Raw genomic sequence first — 23030 nt, 5'->3', positions numbered from 1 at the left:
GGAGACGGCAGGTTCGTCCCGTCACCCGCGGTCGGGGAGGCGCGGCCTCAGGCAGAAGCCGACGCGGGCGGCGACGCGCCCCAGCCCTACTGCCGCCTCACGGACTCCCACCCGGGTCCTCCCGCGGCGCCCCCTCCGCCGCGCTCGTGCCCAGGGGCAGCGGAATCCCAGAGACCCCCTTCCAGCCGCGGGGGCAGCGCCTGGCTCCCCCTGGGCCCCGCGGCGAGGGGAGCAGCTGCACTGAGCGGCCTTCCCGCGGGCGGGCGCGGCCTACATTGCCCGGCGTCCCGCGCCGAGGGCGGTGCCACCGGAAGCGCGGCGCGGACCACTTCCGGCTGTGCGCGAGCCCGGAGCGGAGGCGAGCCCGCGAGCCTGCACCCCGACGAGACAAGATGGCCGGGCTGCCCCGCAGGATCATCAAGGTAGCCCTCCCCCCCCCTCCCTCTGCCGCCGCACCGCGCTCCGGGGGGGCTCGAAGGGCGGCCGGGCCGGGTCCTGCGCGGCGGGTAGGGCAGGGCCGGCCCGGGCTGGACCGGGTGCCGCTTCCGGTGCCCGGGAGTAGGGCCGCGCGGGGGCAGGGCCGCTCCTGGGCCTCCTCCTTCCCCTGCTGGGCGGGGGGCAGCCCACCGCCGGGCCCGACCGCCGCGGGAGTGAGTGGAGTGGTGGAGCTGCGCCGGGCCTGGTCCCCCCCGCCCCCCCCCCCCCCGCTGTTTGGCCGCCCGCGGCGGCTCCTGGGCTTGGCGGCGACGCGTGCGGGCGGTGGGGAGCGGCGGGGCTCTCCTGGCGGGTCGGGGGCTGCGGGCGGGAGCGGGCTGGCGTCTATCACGGTAACCACCCGGGCGGCGATGGCGCCTCATGGCCTTCGGCGCTGCCGTCCGTTGGGTGCCTGCGCGCCCCTCTCGGGGCCCGGAGCTTGGAAGGCACTGGGCGCACCCCCCACCCCCCGCCTTCGCCGGCGGTGCAGCTCCTCGCCGGGGACACCCCGCAGCGGGCAGCGCGGCGCTGGCCTGGGCCCGGCTCCCCAGCACAGCTCTCGCCGTGTTTGGGCCGGGGGAGCGCGGCGGCGGCGCGGTGCTCGTGTTCCTCCTCCCTCCTGCGTGAGGAGGGACGAAACTCAGCGCGTAGTTAAACCTGGGCTTGAGCTGTACGTCGGATGCATCCCGGTTACTACTACGTGTGCTCTGAACTGTCGCCCCTTACGGTATTAGCGTGTTCGTGCTGGCGGATCAGTGTCTTGCCTCGACTTTAATTTCCCAAGCTTTGTAAGGGCTCTTAACTTCGGGGTACTTTGAGCTGACCCTCTGAGTGCAATTTCCGCTTAAGATTTGAATGATTTGGAGTTACTCAACGAAGATACAGGTAGCTGCACTGCAAGCTATCAGAAGATAGCTTAGTCCTGTAGCTAGCATGGATATTTGTGGTGGGCTGCTATCTCCTGCTCGATTTGCGGTGATGTGAATTGGAGCCCCCAAATTGGTGATCACTCCCTTTACAAAAGGTACTAAGTAATTCCGGTAAGGTTCGTTAGCCCTTATAAGAAATAACAGCACCGTTGTTACTCGAAGTGAACAAATGTCACGAATAATTTATAATGCTGTGAAGCTCTTTTGGTTGAGCATGCAATGTTAGCAATTATTGTAAAACACCTGAGTGTAGAATATGTTAAATACTGGATAAAAAAGTGAAATTTTTTCTCTAAAAAATCAAGTTATCTAATAAGTGATAGAGGAGATAAGGTAAAAATAAGGCAGGGGTAGCTTTTGTCTTGTGAGAAACAGACTAAACTATGATTACTGCTCAGAACTGTAAGCAGTAAAAATAATGAAAGCAAATCTTACAGAATGAGTCTGACACTTATCCAGCTGCCTTAGTGCACAGCATGCATGAATATATTTCAGGTGTGAGAGGAAACACTGATTCGTAATACAGTGGAACTAACTGGTATTCATCACAGAGTTGTGGTAAGAGCTCAGTCATGAAGCTGGTGTCTGTGTTAAATTTTTTTAACAGCTTTTGGCAATTCCTCTGAATACGACCAAGAAGCACGCTCCTTGATGCTTTTGGGTTTTTTTCATGCTTTTCTTGAAAAAACCTGGACTGCTTCACATAAGTCATTTGAAAGATGTGTGATGGCATGGGAATGTTTCTTCTCCTGGAGAGGGGAGATGGAGGACAGCGGAAGAGGGACCTATAAACTCCAGATTTCTTCTGGAGGATCCCCCTTAGGGGATTTTTGGCATCATTATCTATTGTAGGGTGGTGTGTGCAGTGGGTTATGTATTTCCATGTATGTGTTATTAGTTGTCTGCAGCCAGTCTAGAGCTTTTAAATCTTGGATTGGCTGTGTTAGATGACCAGTTCTTCAGCTCCTGTGCTGTTCATGTGTTAGGTTGCCAGATGTGCATATGGTCCAGGACTTGAATCTGACTGGTTACTATAGCCTCAAAAATGTGCAAAGTCATATTTTGAAATATTGCAGCTGCAGAGGTGCAGACCTAGAAATATGCATGCTTGAGTCTTCAGGAGTCTCGAGTGACCTTTTCTATCCTTCCAATCTTGACGTTAAAGTTACATTTCCTATTGCTGGTTGCCTTAGAGGGAGGGCAAGGAGTGAACTCTGCTGCTAGTGAGATCAGGAAAGGAAATGGAAGAGAGAGATAGGAAGGAAAGAGCTGTAGAAAGGTGAAATGACTCCAGTAACAAGAATATCCAATATTTATGCACAGTAATAAGTTTTATGATAAATAAATGCCTTAAGTTACGGTTAGGAAAAGACCTTCTCCCTTTGATCCACATGCACCCTTTGTCTTGTCATCTGAGGGAGACCGTTGGTGGCTGATTGGGGATAGGGGTGCATATTTGGACTGTAATGAAGTGCAGAATCTAGCTAACCGCTCGAAATGCAGTTGGCGTTCCTTGTCTTGACCGACTGCTGGCAGATGGGCTGGCTCTCAGGTTGACTAGTGGCCCTGTACTCCTCAGCTTGCTTCTTTGCTATGTGCAGGCTGTCATCTAGCCCAGTAGGAGAGCAGTAGCTTTCCTTGTCTCAGCAGAGAACTCTATTTATATTTCAAATACTTTCCCTAAATTCAATTAAAAGGTGACAGCATAGATGTTGCAAAGCAGTTGTTATGGAAGATACGGAATTACTCCTGGTTTACCGTCCTCAGATTACTTAGAAACACAGACTTTAAACAAGTGGGGGGGAATGATCTCTAAGCTCAAGAGATGGCTTGCTTTAGAGTTATGACAGTGTTAGTTCATCACAAATGGTGAGTAGAAAATGATGATATAGTTTTGAATCTTTAAAGATATAATTGGAAAACCTCATATCTTGTGACTAGAGAAGAGGTATTTTTATTTTCTTCAATAGCCCAAAACCAAGGGTACTTTGAGTATCACCTTGACAAGAAAATCTATTAATGTAAGGTAACATAAAAATGCTGTATGGTACATTTACATAGATGTGTGTTTTTGCGGTAAACTTTTTTTCTACTGCACAGTATTAAAAAGTGAGCCTTTGCAATATACACAACAAATAAGCCCAGTGATTTTTACTTTCAAGCACTTATTACACCAGTTCTCTCCAGTGTTGCAAAGTCACGTAGCTCCAGTCGAGTAAGGAATTGAATTGCATCTGATTTTTTTTTTTTGGCTGACATTCAAACCACCTCATTGCTGTGTCGAGTGCAGTTGGTATATCTGAATGGGATGGGCAATACTGCCTCGTGTCATCTTTTCCAGTGTTTTTTTCTGCTGTTTTCACTGCTGCAGTGATCTCATCATTCATGATTTGATGTCCAGGTCTATGTGTTGGCTGTGTAGCCAGTTGTTAGCAGTGCTTCTGTTACAATCGCTGCAGCTACTCGTATCATGAAGTAACCACCTGAAGCAGTATTTGAGACTCCCTCAGATTTTTAGTATTGATTAATTTATCAGTGTTAAATTACTGAGGCTTTACTTTCCTCCCCTGCATGGTAGTGTGGTGCTGTCTGAGATATTCCTTCCTTGCTGTTTACTGTGAGAAGCTATTTCCACATTGCTGCTCCTGCTTGCAGTATTTTTCGAGAATCTGGATAACACTGAGTTGCTGAGTTCTAAAATGCTACCTCAAAATGTAAAATTTCTGGGAGGTTTTATGGAGATTCTCGTGTGTGTGGTGATAGGCACTTACAGTGATCTAGATTAGATGCTTTATATGTTTTTTAAAAATATAAATCAGGTATTTAGTCTGCAACTTCTGAAACTTTCTAGAAGTTCTTAAACAGTATTACTGGCAGCCAAGTAGAAGTTTGTCACTTTGTCTTGGAAGCTGTGGACTTCTGAGGCATGGATATCTGTCTCCACATGAAAATTTAAGTCACCATTACTTCTTGTTTTCTCTGATGTTTCTGGCCATTATTTAATTTCCTGGATAAAAATTTTAAATAAAAAAGACTGGAATTAAACTTAATACCTTTTTGTGCTATTTTGCATTTGTTTGGGTGGTGGTTAGACATAGAAAACAATACTTCTGGACAGTGCTGTTCCTTGGCATTTGTCAGAGAAGCTGTATCTTTGGTCTTTGTAATGTCTTTTTGTCTCTTGTATGGTGTTTGAATCTTGTGGCTAACTTCAAATTTGATAGAGGGGTGAAAATGTTGGGAATTTTCAGAGGGGTTTTTTGTACTGTTTTTCTTAAAACCACGTTCCCCCACCACCCAACAAATGTAGGAAGGTAATACCTATGTTAAATTGTGACCCTCATCGAGTCTTCTTGCCAGGTGACTAGTATAGCAAAGGCTGACTGTGGTAGTGGAAGGGGTGTATAGGAAGGTTGTATAGGAAGGTGTTGGAAGCCTGAAGTTCGTTGGGACAGATCCTTTGAGAAGAGCGAAGGCTCAGGCCCAGGGGATAAGAAAACTTTCAAGTTAGACCAAGTTATCAGTTTTAAAAGGAAAACATGGGGTCTTAATAAAAGATCTTAAAGAGGACACTGATAACTTTCCACAGCCTTTTCCTTTCAGAAGCTTTTGGTAAACACTAGGGAATAAAAACTAGAAAAAACCACAAATAATCCAACTAGAGGCAAAAATCTTGTTTGGACCACCTTCTTGTATAATACTTGAGCAACTTTGAGGTACAAATCTATAGTACACCAAGCTTTCTAAGTACTGATGCTAACTTTTTTTCTTGCTTTGCATGCAGTTGTTTTATACTGTACTTGTCCGTTATGTTTACACGGCTTTCAGTATGTCATCAAAATTTGTTTCATGTAATAGTACAAAAAACCACCACATTTTCATAGTTAACATGTGACTGCTGGGTTAACAGTGAGAAGCAAGTGGCAGAGATAGCTGCTCTATCCCTCCCTTCCTCAGCTGGAGAGGGGAGAGAAAAATATGACAAAAGGCTTGTGGGTCGAGAACATAGAATCACAGAATGGTTTGGGTTGGAAGGGACCTTAAAGATCATCTAGTTCCAACCCCCCTGCCATGGGCAGGGACACCTTCCACTAGACCAGGTTGCTCAACGCCCTGTCCAACCTGGCCTTGAATGTTTCCAGGGAAGGGGCATCTACAACTTCTCTGGGTAACCTGTTCCAGTGTCTCACCACCCTCTCAGTAAAGAAGTTCTTCCTTATATCTAATCTAAATCTACCCTCTTTCAGTTTAAAACTGTTACCACTCTTCCTATTGCTATGCTCCCTGATAAAGAGTCCCTCCCCCTCTTTCCTGTAGGCCCCCTTTAGGTACTGGAAGGCTGCTATAAGGTCTCCCTGGAGCTTTTTCTTTTCCAGGTTGAACAACACCAACTCTCTCAGCCTGTCCTCATAAGGGAGGTGCTCCAGCCCCCTGATCATCTTCGTGACCCTTCTCTGGACCTGCTCAAACAGGTCCATGTCCTTCTTATGCTGGGGGCCTACAGCTGAATGCAGTACTCTTGGAGGGGTCTCACAAGAGTGGGGAGAATCACCTCCCTTGACCTGCTGGCCACACTTCTCTTGATGTAGCCCGGGATATGGTTGACTTTCTGGGCTGCAAGTACACATTACTGGCTCATAGTCAGTTTTTCATCCACCAACACCCTCAAGTCCTTCTCCGCAGGGCTGCTCTCAATCCACTCATCACCCAACCTGTATTTGTGCTTGGGATTGCCCAACCCACATGCAGGACCTTGCACGTGGCCTTGTTGAACTTCATGAGGTTTGCACGAGCCCACCTCTCAAGCCTGTCCAGGTCCCTCTGGATGGCATCCCTTCCCTCCAGCGTGTCAGCTGCACCACACAGCTTGGTGTTGTCAGTGAACTTGCTGAGGGTGCACTCAATCCCACTGTCCGTGTCACCGACAAAGATGTTGAACAGCGCTGGTCCCAATACTGACCCCTGAGGAACGCCACTCGTCACTGCTCTCCACTTGGACATTGAGCTATTGACCGCAACTCTTTGAGTGCGACCATCCAGCCAATTCCTTGTCCAGCGAGTGGTTCATCCTTCAAATCCATGTCTCTCCAATTTAGAGACAAGGATGTCATGTGGGGCAGTGCTAAATACTTTGCGCAGGTAAGGACAGGGAGATCACTCAGCAATTACTGTCATGGCAAAACAGACTCAACTTGAGGAAGTCAGTTTAATTTATTACCAGTCAAAATCAGAGTAGGATGATGAGAAAATAAAAACTAAATCTTAAAACACCTTCCCCCTACCCTTCCCTTCTTCCCAGGCTCAGTTTCACGACTGATTTCTCTACCTCCTTCCTGCCTGTGGCACAGAGGGACAGGGAATGGGGGTTATGGTCAGTTTGTCACCCGTTGTTTCTGCCGCTCCTTCCTCCTTGGGGGGAGAACTCCTCACACTCTTCCCCTGTTCCAGTGTGGGGTCCCTCCCATGGGAGACAGTCCTCCACAAACTTCTCCAACCTGAGTCCTTCCCATGGATTGCAGTTCTTCACAAACTGCTCCAGTGTGGGTCCCTTCCATGGGCTGCAGGTCTTCAGGAAGAGACTGTTCCAGTGCGGGTCCCCTGTGGGCTCACCAGTCCTGCCAGGAGCCTACTCTAGCATGGGCTTCCCACAGGGTCACAGCCTCCTTCAGACACATCCACCTGCTCTTGATGTGGGCTCCTCCACAGGCTGCAGGTGGATCTCTGCTCCACCGTTAACCTCCATGGGCTGCAGGGACACAGCCTGCCTCACCAGGGTATTTACCACAGGCTGCAGGGGAATCTCTTCTCTGGCACCTGGAGCACCTCCTCCTCATCATCCTCTTTCTTCACAGACCTTGGTGTCTGGAGAGTTGTTCCTCTCGCATATTCTCCTCTGTCTCTAGTTGCAATTGCTCTCCTGCATTTCCCTCCCCCCCCTTTCTTAAATAGGTTATCACAGGTGTTACCACTCTTGCTGATGAGGTTGGCCTTGGCCAGCGATGTGTCTGTCTTGGAGCCAGCTGACATTGGCCCTGTCGGACATAGGGGAAGCTTCCAGCAGCTGCTCATAGAAACCACCCCTGTAGCCCCGCTGCTACCAAAACCTTGCCATGCAAACCCCATCCAGATGGCATTTGGACAGAAGTTCTGTATGAATTACTGTTTGCTTTAACTGCATTTTGATAGTTGACTCTGCACTGTATACTAATGCAAGACTAATGCAAATGTGTTCCATCAGTATAACAGCAGGAATGGTTTACACTGTTAGCTTAGTGAATTTAGCTTTGCCTCACTTTAGTATAGCTGGATATGCACCATGAAAAGCTTGATCTGTGCAAGATAATCCTCTAGAAATTTGCATAGGATCTCAGCTTCACAGTTCCAAAATCCTGTAATCTGCTGTGGAAAATTTGAGAGTGAGGTCATTCTCATGGGAGAGTGATTCTGACCTTAAAAATGGCCCTCTTCGTGTTACTGTTGTTTGGCAACAAGGTCATCTGCCAAGAATGGGTAGATTCTAGATATTTTTTTTTTCCTGGGAAGGTGCTGTTACCTGGAGTACATCTGTCTTCATCTCACTGTAAGTGACTTTGCAGTGGTTAAAATTGTGCTGTGATGGGAACTGGAGAACCGGAAGTGAGTGAGGGAAGATTGTGAGTGATCCAGAATTCACGTTTGCTTAGCAGAGCTGTGGTTTCAAGTTGCTGGATGATTGTCCATAGATTGAGTACTAGTTAATGGTTTCTAAATCTACTGTTCTTTTTGACAGCCAATGCCTTTGACATGTTGACACTCAGAACATTTTCTTGCCTTTTTTTTTGGGAGGTGGGGTGGGGGGTTGGTAGGTACAGTTGGGGCTGGTGATGGGGTCTGGGAACCCGCAGGGTGGTGTAAGTAAGCATTAGTGTACAGAGATGTTAGCCCAGTAATGAGTCCAGGAAATGGAGGCGTGTGGGATGCTGACACTCAGAGATTATATGGCAAGGAAGAGAGGAATTCATGTGGAGGCCAGCTACTGGAAACCACAAGTGCAACCTTCTATTTATGATGTTTGACCTTCGCTTTACAGTTGGGCTTTATTGCTAACTCTTTTTTTTCCTAAAAGGCAGACATTATTTTCAGAAGACTTTCTCCAATGTAGTTGTTTTACAGTGATATAATTTTAATCTAAACATTCTGAAATCTCTCTGCCAATATGACATCTTAGGTAACCAATTTATTTTCAGTAATGCTGGTAATAGCCAGTTCTTTACATAATTGTGGCTAATGAATTGTAGACCCTGTGCCAAAACGTGGTGTACTGTTATAAAAAGTTTTTGAATTAACTCTTTGTGGTTTTCTGAGGCAGCTTTATCCCTATATGTAGAAGACAGTTTTGACTGATATGTTTCACTTTCTCCTACTGCCTCCCCCTCAAAAAACAAAGCAAAAACATGTATGTGGTTTACCTTCTTGTGTGCAACTCATCAGTTCTTGGTGAAGGAAATCAGTGTGATCTTCCCTCTTATCTCAGTCTGACAGAACAGGAAAGAATTGCCATTTGGCAAGTAATAGCTTATCTGTATGCCAATATGCTGCTTTAAGATTTGCCCTATGCAGCTAAAACCTTTAGTTTGTATTTCATACCCCAAAATTAATCCAAACTACTGAATGTGGTTGGAAGATAACGGCACTGGTAGCTGGCAAGGATTTCCTGCAATCAGAATAAAAGTATGAAACAAATGTATGCTGTTATGTAGTCTGAATTGAAATGCTAAAGTTGGTGTTGTACTTCTGTGGTTTTTGCAGGGAGCCAGCACAAGGTGTAAGAGTTACCACCTAGTTAAGTTAGATTAACCAGAAGTTCTCAAAGTGATTAGCCTGTGGTTCATGTTGAGCAGCCTTACTGTATAAACAGATTTAGCCTGGCCTTTGCTGGCACAAAAATGTTTGTGCCGCTGCAGTAAACTTGGACCAAGGGACTGATTTGGCTCAGAAGTCTACAGTAAAGGTTATTTCTTAAGCCAAATCAGTTCTGTGATCTCATCTGTTGTTTGACTTTGCAAATGCTTGGGCTGATGAAAGAGGTGCATGGAATGGTGACTGTACAAATTAGCACTGCTGCTGAGAAGTTAGGGCTTCCCATTTGGGCAGACTCTTGCATTTTGTGAGGAAGGGAAAGGAAAAGGTAGAGGTAGTTACAGATGTGAGTGAAGTTGATCAAGAAAGACTGAGAACCGGGCTGAAATGGTGGGGAGAAAAGTGGTTTGATTGAATTGTAAACTCGAACAGCTGAAGCCAGTGAAGAATGAGATAAAGTACTTGCGCTAATTTTTAGTCATTGAGAGTGGAACTTAAGTGTAATGTGTGTTTGGGGTTTTTTTTTAAATCTTTTAGCTTTTTGCAATTGGTAGTGACTTTTCATCTGCTTTAGAAATCTTCTTAGAGGACTTGGCAGCAAGTGTCTGATCTCCCCTAGACAGCAAATATTGAAGAGACTGATGAGTAATCAGTTAAACTGAAAAATATCTCCTGTTCCTCATCACATCTTCTCCCACATAAATTGGTGTGTGTGGTACCGTCCAAGTGATAAGTGTTACCATTTCAACTATAGCAGAAAATGGAGGTAGTGGCTTTCATTTTAAGTCTGTCATATCTTTTTCAAAAACTAATTTGCGGAGTCTGAAACTGTCTACCACATCCTCTCTAAAGGTGCTTTTGAATACCACAGTTCAAACATATTTCAGATTAAAATTTACCTTGTGATTTATGCTGTAGTGGGTTGACCTTGGCCAGCTGCCTTCCCAGCCACTCTCTCACTCTCCCCACCTCAACCAGGCAGGGGGAGAAAATGAGATGGAAAAGCTCATGGGTTAAGACAAAGACAGGGAGATCACTTACTGATTACCGTCACAGGCAAAACAGACTGGACTTGGGGAAAATGAATTAATTTATTGCCAAGTAAAATGGAGTTGGATGGTGAGAAACAAAGACAAAATTAAAACAACAGCTTTGCCCCCCTTTTCCCACACTCAACTTCACTCCCAACTCCTCTACCTCCCCTGTCCCTGGTGGTTGTAGGGGGATGGGGAATGGGGGTTTGTGGTGAGTGCATAACAGCTCCTCTCTGCTGTTCTCTCCTCCTCATGCTTTTCCCATGCTCCAGCGTGGTTCTCTCCATGGGCTGCTGCGTGGATGTCTGCTCCACTCTGGTCCTTCATGGGCTACAGGGAATCTCTGCTCCGGTGCCTGGAGCACCTCCTCACCCTCCTTCTCTGACCTTGGTGTTCACTCTGGTTTTGCTTACCTCACTTCCCCTCCCCTGCCCCTTCTTCTCACTATTCTGTGTGATGTTTTCTATCCTTTCTTAAATACATTTTCCCACATGTTCCAGCAGCTTGGCTGATGGGCTCAGCTGTGCCCTGTGGCAGGTCTTTTGGAGCTGGCTGTGTCTGACATGGCACAGCCCCTGGTCTCTTCCCACAGAGGTCCCCCCTGGAGCCCCCCTACTGCCAACACCTTGACACTTACACCCTGTACCTATGCCTAGTCTGTTATGCAGTTAAATTAGACCATACCAAATACAAGTTTTAGGTCCCAAAGAAGTGAATCAGGGTGATGTGTATTTCTTTCAATCTGGGTGCCTCTTCGATATTGCCAATAATTTTCTTTTAGGCCATCTTGGGACTATTCATGCAGTGTTGCATCCTATTTTTCCTTTTATAAATGGCTAAGGCTACTGAACAAGCTTGTTTTGTAGCCAGCTGTTTGGAGACCCTTGTTTATAGCACCTATGGAAGAAACATATCAAGAGATGTGCAGATTTCATTCATTTGTGCTGGTGGAAGATGATTTTACCCAGACAGTGCCAACTGTTCATTAGTTTCTGTTGGAAGTTACTGTCCTCTGCTAGATGGCAGCAGAATTTCTATGCTGTCAGTCAACGTTTAAAGATCTAGTTAAGAGAACCCAGCTCACTTTTCCTGAGTTGAATTGGGAATGCTGACAGTATTTACTTTCTCAGTAGATTTGCAGGATGGTGATTACTGGTAAGGGGACAGCAGTACTGGGAGTTGAGCTGTAAACTGTAATTCCTGTTACAGATTAAATCTTATTAAGACAAAGATATCCATCATCTGTCTTCCCTGATCTGTTCAGAATAAGGCCACCTAGAGTTAGTTGAACCTACAGGTAAAGGTGGATATTACCTACAGTTTTTCTCTCTCTAAAGTAGATTAGAGAGGGCTTGTACCTTGTCTTGGCCTGACAAATTTGTAGGGGTGTAACCTCCATCTTAGTAGGTGATGCTGAAGGTAAATTACTTGACTACTGTATAGAGAATTGAGCAAGTAAATGTGCTGCTGAAAATACAAGGGGAGAATCATTGCCCTGAGACTTTGCATAAGGATGTGGTGTTGTGTCATTTAAAATATTTTAACAGCTCTAAGACCTGCAATATTTTCTTTTTGTGTAAGATGTTTTCTGTTTTGAAGTTTCAGAATAATTTTATCATAGCTATGTTGACCTCTGAAAGTCTTAATGATGTTCTCTCTCTCTTTTTAAGGTACTAGCATAAAGCTGCTAGTCATAAGGATGCTTTTCTGTAGTCTCAGCACTATGAAAGGTTGCTAGATAACCGTTCATAACAAGTAAGAAGATATATAGAGTCTTCGGTGTTAAAGACTTTTATGGATGGATGAAGACTTTAATTTAGCAGTTTACTATCTGTTACTGAAATTAGCCCTGTTGGTAGTTAAGCTTCTTTCTTTGGAATGAGGAGGTAGCCCCTGCATTTCCTTTTTAGGTTGGTTATGGAATGGTAATCTGTTATGTTAGTATCTCGGTGTGATTAACACTACAGTCTCAACTCTTTAAACCAGCCCTATCACCAAAAGGAGCAGTCTGTTCTCCCATCCTTCTGACAGCATGTGTTTGCACCCTCCTTTTTGTTGGCACAGCTGTCTGCGTGGACATGTGTTGAACTGCATCAGGGACTCTTCTCCCATATTTTTTTCTTTTTTTCTTTTTTTTTTTCTTCCAGATCAGCTACATGCTATGTTTCACCATGAGGCAAAAGTGAAGGTGCATAATAGGCTGAAGTAGAAATGCAGCACAGCTTTTTTTCCTCCTTTCCCCAGTGGCTGCTCATTTATCAGTTTAAAATGTTCAGGCTTTGTAAGGTGTTGGGATTTCTCCAAGCTCCCTTTGTCCTAATGGATTTTTTGAGTTTCACCAGGTGATTTTACAGCTGAATTAAAGGACTGTGTAGAGCAAAAGACCATGTTAGATTCTGTCAAGAAGTGTATTCCTTCAGTGATAACATCTCACTAAAAACTGTGTTTAACTTGTGGGTTAATACACAGAATTTTTTACTTAAGGTAACTGTATAGCAGTAATATTGAATATGAAATAAGAAAACTGGGATGTTAGGAAATTGAGCGTGCAGACAGCTGAATTACTAAGCAAAGCAAATTTGGCTGAAGATGTGGAGCTTGGATTTCTTCTTTGAGCTAGTTTTGCTGACTTTGCAAGCAAGCTTCTTTCTTAAATTTTGATGGCCTTCATACAGTAGCCTTAAAGTTCCCATATTTTGTAGGTGCCAGATATTGATTTGTTCTTAAGTTTTTTAGCCACATCCCTTGGCAGGCTGTGTGAAATTTGTGGTGATAAATTATTGCCATAGTATGGGGAATGGAATTGCAATTACTTTTCTAAGCAAATAATATAGTACTCCTTTCTAAAAAAGCAATGAAGAAGCTTTAAAAATTGTCTAATCCCATGCAACAGTTTCTTCCTTCACTACTGGAGTGGTCTCTGCCAGACAGGTGAAGCTTTAGAGATTTCAGTTCAGCTGCAGTGGCTCTGCTATGTAAGAAATCGTGTTGGGGTGTTTTTTGTGGGTTTTGTTGGGGTTTTTTTTGCAAATACTTGCATACATGGGTTTTCAGATTGTTGTTATTTGCCAATATGCCACTGTTTGATCCTGCCTTAGTCTGTTGATAGCAAGTAAGACTTCTGAAGTAGCTTTTTGTTTTCCAAAGAAGTAACATACAGAAATCTTTTTTTTGGTTGTTTTGACTGAGGCCTTGGCAGCTTGAGGCTTTTATAAACACTTCTACAAGACTGGAAGTGATTAAAATAGTAGTATATTTCTAATGGATTCCTTATTGTACACTTATTCATATTCCCATGTGCTCTAACAATTGGAAGCATCTTCTGGATTGTTTGGTTTGCTTCCTTAAAGAAGGGCTCTTTCTTGTTCTGGGTGTATGAACCAGGAGAATCCTGGTGGTTATGTCTGCTTTTCAGTAGCGTTCTTTTTTTTTTTTTTTTTTTTTTCCTTCCACTGAAAGCAGGATAACCAAGCAAAAGCTTAAAGAATAAAACATACTCCCCTGCAAATTGATCTCTCGTGGTTGTGTGTCTTCTCTCAGTCTTGGCAACCCAAAAAACCCTCACACCCACCTCGTAATCTGTTGGTCTCTTCTAAAGATCACAGCATGCTGTCTTTCTGAGGGTTCTTGTCCTCACAGGTTACTGTAAAAACAGGTTGAGGGTTTCTCCCCCCTCGGGTACAATTAGTTTTCAATTTAATGTCTTCATAGAAAAATAGCTATGAAGAATGTTAGCTACACCATCTGTCCCATCCATATCATCTGTCACTCCACTTCAGACCACCTCTGTTAGTAAGAAGAGCTTTGCATTTGCTTGTCAAAACAGCTTCAGCATTTCTGTGTTTTTTAACCACTTAATTAAAACTAAGAAAAATGAAATTTTGTGGGGCATAACCAGTTGTGAATGACAGTGTTGTGTGGAGTGGGGGTTTTTGGTTTTTTTGTTTGTTTTTTTGAGTACTGATTGGCGTGTATCTTCATTTTGGGTTTATTGATTTTCTTTAGTCAATGGAAATTATGACATTAAGTTGGAATTGGAAAAAGTGTAATAAAAGCAGGAGCGAGGAGAGATCTCAATCTAAAAACATTGCAGAGTATGACGAATAGAAATAACTGCCTGTGGCAGCATGGGATACTTCATTAAGTTCTTCAGAGCTCAAAATATGTCCTGAAATTTCTTCTGTGAAACTTAGTTCAGTGTGCAGGAGGAGAGCTAATAAGAAACACTATAAACTGCTGTTCTGGAACACTTATTTGATGGAAAATTGTATTCCCATGAAGACAAAATTAACTGCTCTATTGTAAAAACATTTATTGTGAGCAGCAGAACTGTAAAACCTGGTTCTCTGTGAATTTCTTGTTTTTCCTCTTTAGCATGTTAACATTTGGGTGTCCCAGTTCTTTTTATCCTTATTGGCAGGGTTTTTTACCAGGTGAGAATAGTACATACTTGGTTGGAATAAAGTGGCCAAACAGCATGTAATATCAGAGTTCTTCATGTCTTTCACTTTGGTAGCACTGAGCTTGGTGTCTCTTAGCCACTGACAGCTTACAAAAGGTACAAAAGAGTTTAAATTGGACAGGGCAAAGGGTTCAAAGGCAGTTTTGGGGAGAAAGAGGGAAGTAACAGATTGCACAAAACTCACTTCCTCAGCTAAAAACCTGTTAGAAAGATTATGCCTAAAAAGATACTGGAAAGTGAAATGTATTGCATATGTTTAATCTTCCTGATGAGTTAAAAAATGTGGGAAATGAAGGTTTAATTAGAAGAGATTGATTTATTTTAACGTGTTTGAGAGACTGTTTTTCATTGAGTAACCATCCTCTGGGGAAAGGAATACAAAATTACAGAGTAAGATCAGCATGTAGTTAAATATTTCCTTGTAGATTGAGTCTACATCTCGTGACTCTCTCGTGGGTGATTTACAGGGTGGGGTTTTTTGTTTAGTTGGGTCGGAGTTGTTTGGGGTTTTTTGTTTGTTTTACAATAATCTTTAAGCAGTTCAGTTTCCTGACCTGGTGCATAGTATTGCTCTGTCTACTGACAACTGTTTTTTTTCAAATATAATTTATTTCTGCAAGTCTTGTGGCAAATCAAATTGGTTTTAGCATCAGCATGTCTAGCTGGCCATCTTACTGTAAAATGTGGAAGTCAAATCCCTGAAACCACCTTCGAACTGGACCTACTTGTATGTTTGAGCATTTTGTATGCTTAGACCTTAAAATGTAACTTTTTGATTAATTTCTCCTTTCTGTTCCTTTTCCATGATTTCCCCCAAAATATATTGAAGATATTGTTATAAATTTCTTCATAATTAAAGGGCAAACCTGTTACTTACTGTCATCATTTAACAGGTGTTATTGATGTACTTAAGTACAAACATTAATAAATGACATCTTTCTAGTGTGTCTCATAGTCACAGAATCACAGAATTGTCTAGGTTGGAAAAGACCTTGAAGATCATCCAGTCCAACCATTAACCTAACACTGACAGTTCCCAACTACACCATATCCCTCAGCGCTATGTCGACCCTACTCTTAAACACCTCCAGGGATGGGGACTCCACCACTGCCCTGGGCAGCCCATTCCAACACCTAACAACCCGTTCTGTAAAGAAATGCTTCCTAATATCCCGTCTAAACCTTCCCTGGCGCAACTTGAGGCCATTCCCTCTTGTCCTATCGCTTGTTACTTGGTTAAAGAGACTCATCCCCAGCTCTCTGCAACCTCCTTTCAGGTAGTTGTAGAGGGCGATGAGGTCTCCCCTCAGCCTCCTCTTCTCCAGACTAAACAACCCCAGTTCCCTCAGCCGCTCCTCGTACGACATGTGCTCCAGACCCTTCACCAGCTTCGTTGCCCTTCTCTGGACACGCTCGAGTAATTCAATGTCCTTTTTGTAGTGAGGGGCCCAAAACTGAACACAGTCATCAAGGTGCGACCTCACCAGTGCCGAGTACAGGGGTAAGATCACTTCCCTGTCCCTGCTGGCCACGCTATTTCTGATACAGGCCAGGATGCCATTGGCCTTCTTGGCCACCTGGGCACACTGCTGGCTCGTGTTCAGCCGGCTGTCAGTCAACACCCCCAGGTCCCTCTCTGACTGGCAGCTCTCCAGCCACTCCTCCCCAAGCCTGTAGCGCTGCTGGGGGTTGTTGTGGCCCAAGTGCAGCACCCGGCATTTGGCCTTATTGAAGCTCATACAGTTGGCCTGAGCCCATCGCTCCAGCCTGTCCAGATCTCTCTGCAGAGCCTCCCTACCCTCGAGTAGATCAACACTCCCACCCAACTTGGTGTCATCTGCAAACTTACTGAGGGTGCACTCGATCCCCTCGTCTAGATCATCAATAAAGATGTTAAACAGGAGTGGCCCCAAAACCAAGCCCTGGGGGACACCACTCGTGACCGGCCGCCAACCGGATTTAACTCCATTCACCACAACTCTTTGGGCCCGGCCATCCAGCCAGTTTTTACCCAGCAAAGCGTGTGTCCATCCAGGCTGCGTTTTTTAAAAAAGATGCCTTTTCTGAACCGAAGATGCTTCTCAGCTTTTGCGTGAAATGGTAGTGGTGTATGTTCAGAGTCACAACCTGTCATTTTGTGTGTGTATGTCAGAGAAGTTTAGCCCGGTGCTCACTCTTTTTGGCATGATGGCTGCATCAGAGCCTGGTGGGTATGAAAGATGAGTATCAACCAATTCCCTCGCAGATTTCTTGCAAATATTCCTCCTCTTCTCTGGGAACAGCTTCAATTATGCAGATAGTGCTGGAGCTCCATGTACAGTGCAGGAAGTGAGGTGTGCTTGCTTAAAGCATTTTTCATCTGTTATTACTGTTCCACAGGGGGCCTCTATGGGTTCTGAGTAGCCACAGCACTAGTGTAGCTGTATGCAGCATAAATGCTTTCCTTTGCACTCCCCTTTTCTGTGGCATTTTATAGCAAGCTAACCACATCTCTGTAATGTAGAGGCATGAAGGGGTATCTGAACACGATGACACACTGGCAGTGGTATAGCCCCTTCAGTATAATGTGGTACCTCAAGTAAAAGAATTGTTTTTCTCATACATGGGCGCTCTCATTGTTTATTGACAAATAGTTTTTAGTGGCAGAATGTGCAGCTCGCAGCCAGGCGTTGCTCCCTCAGTTACGCTGGCAGGTAGAAGTGCTGATGCTGCTGCCAGAGAACCGCTGATTCTGGGTTATTTTAAGCCAGGATTGGCTGCCTGGTGTGGTTACAGTCAGCATACTGGCATAACTAGGGAGGCACTCTGGGGACCAGAGTGACTGAGTGGCAGCTAGGGACTGCTGAGATCAGCCCAGCTATTAAAATGTGTTACCCTTAATATTTAAAAAAAATCCAACAAAAAACAAGTTAAATTTGAGCATGCCCATAAGAACCAAAACCACAGTTTGCCTGCTAGCACGTATCTGGCAAAGTCCAAGCAGTAGCAGCTGTGAAGAAGTTTAAAAATCGAGTCTTTAAGTTCTTTCTTTTTTAATTTCAAGTTGGCTCGCTGTATTAGTTTGTATTTGGCATAAGACACTGTTTCCTCTGCCAAAACTGTCAAACTGTGATAAGTATATGGTCCTTCATAGGTGGAAATCCAAACTGTCCCATTTACCTGCAGCAGCACTCATACTGAAAACTTGCTGAAAGGAATGGAGAATGTTTTATGCATTTACAGGGATAATCTGTAGTTTCTTACTGACTTTCACACTACTGAACTAAAGCTTTAAGCATTCATTATAACTGCTTTTCTACAGAATTACTGTAAAATAGCCAGATAATACAAATTCTGAGCATGTTATAAATTTATGTGTATCGCTTAAAATATACTTGCAGAAGTGAGTGTAGACGGCTCGAAGAAGCTTGGATGGCCTTCTGGTAAGGTGTATAAGTGGCATTGGCAGCTAATGCCTATGCAGAGAAGTAGGCAGTACATAGTCACAACAAGGAATTAGACCAGATAAATTTATTTTTATGTTTGTGTATGTACATAGTAATAACTTCAATATTATGCTTTGTAGGACCTTGACATTTTTGAGATGAATAACTGGATTTTGGCATTAATTACTGTGACTTCTTTAGAAAAAAATAATCAAATATATAATATAAAGTGAGGTTTTATTTAACTGCATCAAGACAGCTATATCACTTAAATGCTGTGTAAATTTATTTCTACAAAATGCCAGTATTGTAACAGTCCAGTTATGTTTGAGGAATGTATTAAGCCAAGTAGAGGTAATCTGTCTATTTTATGCTTGTATTAGTGCTCTTGTAGACGCACAGAATAAATATGCTATAAAACTAGAATAATAAATTAATATTACACCTACCAGTTACCATTTTTTGAAACAGGATAATTTTTCTTTGTGAAAGCCAACACAGAAGGGTGGTAAAAAATTTAACTGTACATAGTAAAAACAAGTGAGAGGAAAAGCAGGAAACAGCACTAAAATTACCTGAGGAAATGAAGCTTCTGCAGGACTTCTTGTCCCTGCCTAATGTCCTTTTGCCTGTTTCGGCCTCGGGTCCTTTTTTATAAGAAGGAACAAAATGGTGCCTATAAGATTTGTGAAGGCTGGCAGCAGAGAAGAGGGAAAGATGTACAGGACTTGGTTGGTCTGTCCACTCAGTGCATTAATGGGACAGATGGTCAGAACATGGGCAGCGCTTAGCTGTGGTCACAGCGTGGTGCCTGAGGTAGGGTTGGTGCTGTAGGCAGAAGAATTGAGCAACAGAGAATACAAATCTCTGTAGGAAACTAGGCTTCCCTAATTTTGTTGTTTACAGAACAACTTGCTTGTCTCCTACTGTTTGTTAGGGTGATGTTAAACATGGTTATGCATAGGCTGAAAGTGCTCCCACTAAAGCTATTTATGCATATATATATGTGTGTGTGTAAATATATAAAAACATCCTTAAAAATGCCTTTAGTGTTGTAGTAGAGTAGTACTTTAAATTCTTTGAAGTTGGATCTGATTCCAGTACAAACGTTCATCTTAATAAACCAGTCCACTCTCGTTAGAGTAAACCTTGAATGCTTTCTGTGAGTGATTAACCCCTTTGGCTTTTCACTTATGGGATTTTCTATTTAAAGTGGGAAATGCTTTTGGTATTTTTATGGTGGTATTCTTGAAAGTGCTTTTAAGTATATTGAAAAAAATAACAGCTTGGCAGGAGTTTAATCAAAAATTAAGAAATTTGAGGACAGCTTAATTGTTATCTATTACCGTGCACTACAGAAGCACACACTATTACAGCAGTTCAGGGATCTGAAAGGAGATGCATACCAGTTTACCACATCCTCATCATCTTTTTGCAGATGTTCTTTAAGTTATTTGTTTATGAAGATGTAGGCAAATAGCTCATAATGAATACTTGTAGTTTTTAATATAATTTGTACAGGTTGTTTTTATTTTAAATGGATTGTATTTGTTACATTGCCTTTTCTTCTTCTAGGAAACCCAGCGCTTGCTGGCAGAGCCAGTCCCTGGGATAAAAGCAGAGCCAGATGAAAGCAACGCACGTTATTTTCACGTGGTCATTGCAGGTCCACAGGATTCCCCCTTTGAGGGTGGGACATTTAAACTTGAACTATTCCTTCCAGAAGAATATCCAATGGCAGCTCCTAAAGTACGTTTCATGACCAAAATTTATCATCCTAATGTAGACAAGCTGGGAAGAATATGTTTAGATATTTTGAAAGGTAAGTGCTACCTTGTTTTCTTTCTTTTGATCTTACTAAGTATGGAAACTTGACCCTAAAAAGAGATTTAATTTGTTTAAAGAATACCTTATTCTTTAATCTGGGAGAAGAAAACTTGCTGTTTCTGTAGACTGTGGTGAATCTGGTGTTTCATACTGCTGTAAATGTCTCTTCAGATAAATGGTCCCCAGCTTTGCAGATTCGTACAGTTCTGCTATCAATCCAGGCTTTGTTAAGCGCTCCCAATCCAGATGATCCACTAGCAAATGATGTAGCTGAGCAATGGAAGACCAATGAAGCCCAAGCCATAGAAACAGGTGATGTATCTTACACTTCTGTTTTCCAGTTTTAGGAAGTAGCTGATCACTAATTGATTGGGGGGATGTGAACCCTGACCTCTTTTTTTTTTTTTTTTTTTTTTCCCCTGCAACTTGCAGAAACAATTGTTGCATACAGTCATAGTCCAAGTACCCTGAATGTGTTTGCAGTGGTCTGTTTGCAAGTCTGTGAGGCTTGCTAGAAGAAAAGCTCAAAGCTCTCTTGATCTGTTTTATCTTGAGTTTTCATGTTCCTGCATTGCAAGCATGTCTAATTTGGAGGTAAACTAATTGGTGGTAAACTAAAAGAACACACTGCTGTTTTTCTTTTAAAGCTTAAGGAACAGGTTATCTGGTTTCAGAAAGCACATCTCTTCCATACCTGCTTCTGCAGGCTGTAGTGGATTGAAAGAATAGCTACATTATGCCCCTTCACTCTTGGATTCGCTGTAGTCAGGCCACTTCCATAATATACAGAAGTTTACAGCTGCTGGAGTTCAAAATTGCACTTAAAATCTCAGAATTGATATATTTTGTGTACTTGCAGCAGTGGTATAAAAGCGATTTTTAAAAATATTTAAAATTACTTTAATAAAGCTTGAAAAATAGATCTTTTCTTAAATGTGTTTCTCTTTCTTTACAGCCAGAGCATGGACTAGGCTATATGCCATGAATAATATTTAAATGCGCTTTGAACATCAAGTGTGCATCACTTCTCCTGTTCTGCCAAGACCTCTTCCTTTTTTGTTTGCATTTAATGGACACAGTCTTAGAAACATTACAGAATAAAAGCCCAGACATCTTCAGTCCTTTGGTGATTAAATGCACATTAGCAAATCTGTGTCTTGTCCTAATTCACTATTGTACCGCATGAGCAGAGGCTAGAAGTATCATCTGGATTGTTGTGAAATTGTTTGAAAGCAGCAGCACATCTCTGCTTTTAATAATTTTTCCTGTCATGGTTTAAGTATAAGCACTGTGAATGAAGGTAGGCAGGGTTAGCTGCGGGGCTTCTTGTTTTAATTTTGTGGGCTCCTCCTCCCTTTTGATGGTGATGCTAATTCCATTGGTAAAAGCAGCTAACCAGTTATACTTTAGAATATACCCTCTAGCCCAGTCTAACTTAGATGCTGTAGATGGACAAGCTTCATTGTTTGAACAAAAAATGGGAACATTAAACATCCATCACCTTCACTAATAATATTGTGATTCTGCTGTCAAGTGTAGAAAAATCCCTCCAAGAAAAAGCTTGTGACCATTTTGTATGGCTTGTCTGGAAAATCTCCTGTAAATCTTATGTTTTAGTAAAATATTTTTTGTTATTCTACTTTGCCTTTGTACAGTTTATTTTGCTGTGTTTTCATTTCTCTAATGTGACAATCGTATTTAAAAAAATTGAAACCAGAATTGACAATTTGTCTTCACCAGTCTGACAGATTAAATGGTAAAGAGGTGGAATTCACAAGATTTTTTTGCTTCTGTTTGCTGACTTCTTTTATTAGCTTTTGTTGTGTGGGTGACCTTACCTGGACAATTTAATGTTAAAGTGCATTTGGAGTGACTTTCAGAAACAAGTCTCTGATGTAACCATTGTAACCATAACTTTAGTAGTGCATTGATACGCATTTTCATGGAAATAACCATCATCAAGTAGGAGGTTGAGAGCAAATGACAGCACTAATTCTGAGTATCTTTATAACTTCTCTTTGCTGATTGCCATCATATGTTAGGCTACACAGTTTTCTAACTTCTTTAATTCCTGCCCTCTATTAACATGAAATACCAGTGTGTAGAACCACTGTTACAGCCAGCTTGTGTATCGACTGGTTTGCTTAACCACTTACAGCTAGCGCCTCATACCACTGGTTTTCTCTCATTAAGCTGCTTGCTTGAGCAACCAGTCTGCTTAAATAGCAACAAAGCTTCTTTATTGAAGAATATCTTGTCTGGGAGTCCAGCATCTTTTCTGGGACCCCATGTTATTGCTTCTGTTAATTTCTTGTATCCCTATTCTCCTTTTCGCAAGCCCTTTCCCTCACAAAAAAAAAAAAAGGAGAAAAAAAAAAAAAAAGCTTAAAAGCTTTTGTCGAGGCTGACCTGAAGTGTATAAATGACAGCTTGTAGTGGTTGAAGTAGGGAGTGTTTTGTCATGCAATTCAGGGGTATGGTTGTGTAGTCTATTGGTATTCTCTCTCTTTCACCTCTTCTTACTCTAGTGTCATCTGAAATTTCTATAGAATGTGGTGTATTTATTGTGCTCTTATGTAAGATGAAGAATATCTATTAAAACTACGTTTTCCAACAGACAGTGCTTTCAGTGGTTAGTAATGGTATTGTCCCTAAAAGTACTCTGTAACATGGTTGAAGCTTGGTTCAGAATTGAACTTTTTCACCAGACTGAGCTATTAAAAATAAAACTGTTTTAAAAGTAGTTTCTCTGTTGAATGTAAGACAAAGTTGCATTTAGGGCTTGTAACAAATAGCTTGTTCTCTAGAGTGGGTAAATGCCATTAACCCTGCCTTCTTGTTACAAATGAGCAGGTGTTTGCATTTAGCTGGCATACATCCTGTATGTGCTATTAACGCGGGCAACTTTTGTGGCAGGCAGCTGAGAATGTGAGATGTGTGGTAGATCCTAGATTCACTTCACCTACCTCTTAAAGCTTTACCTTACAGTACATATACAGCTTTTTCTCAGCTCTGTCTCTATAGTCCAAGGATGGGTGGC

General features: G+C 42.9%; 1 protein-coding gene across 1 annotated transcript; it reads left to right on the top strand.

Moving 5' to 3' along the window:
• Positions 1 to 294: 294 nt before the first annotated feature.
• UBE2N (ubiquitin conjugating enzyme E2 N) lies at positions 295 to 21629 on the top strand. Its single transcript, XM_074870744.1, has 4 exons — positions 295 to 422; positions 19739 to 19985; positions 20162 to 20302; positions 20946 to 21629. The coding sequence occupies exons 1-4, from the start codon at positions 393 to 395 to the stop codon at positions 20984 to 20986; spliced, it is 459 nt and encodes a 152-aa protein (XP_074726845.1). The 5' UTR covers positions 295 to 392; the 3' UTR covers positions 20987 to 21629.
• Positions 21630 to 23030: the final 1401 nt, after the last annotated feature.

The sequence above is a fragment of the Strix uralensis genome, chromosome 5 (assembly GCF_047716275.1).
Source record: "Strix uralensis isolate ZFMK-TIS-50842 chromosome 5, bStrUra1, whole genome shotgun sequence".
Lineage (NCBI taxonomy): Eukaryota > Metazoa > Chordata > Aves > Strigiformes > Strigidae > Strix > Strix uralensis.
Note: the sequence above shows the minus strand (reverse complement) of the source record. Positions and strands in the feature narration are given on the sequence as shown.

Excerpts from the sequence above, each read along its gene's own strand:
- UBE2N (XM_074870744.1), top strand. The coding sequence starts at position 393 with ATGGCCGGGCTGCCCCGCAGGATCATCAAG. Across the intron at positions 423-19,738 it reads TGCCCCGCAGGATCATCAAG|GAAACCCAGCGCTTGCTGGC; the intron begins GTAGCCCTCCCC and ends TTCTTCTTCTAG. Across the intron at positions 20,303-20,945 it reads AGCCCAAGCCATAGAAACAG|CCAGAGCATGGACTAGGCTA; the intron begins GTGATGTATCTT and ends CTTTCTTTACAG.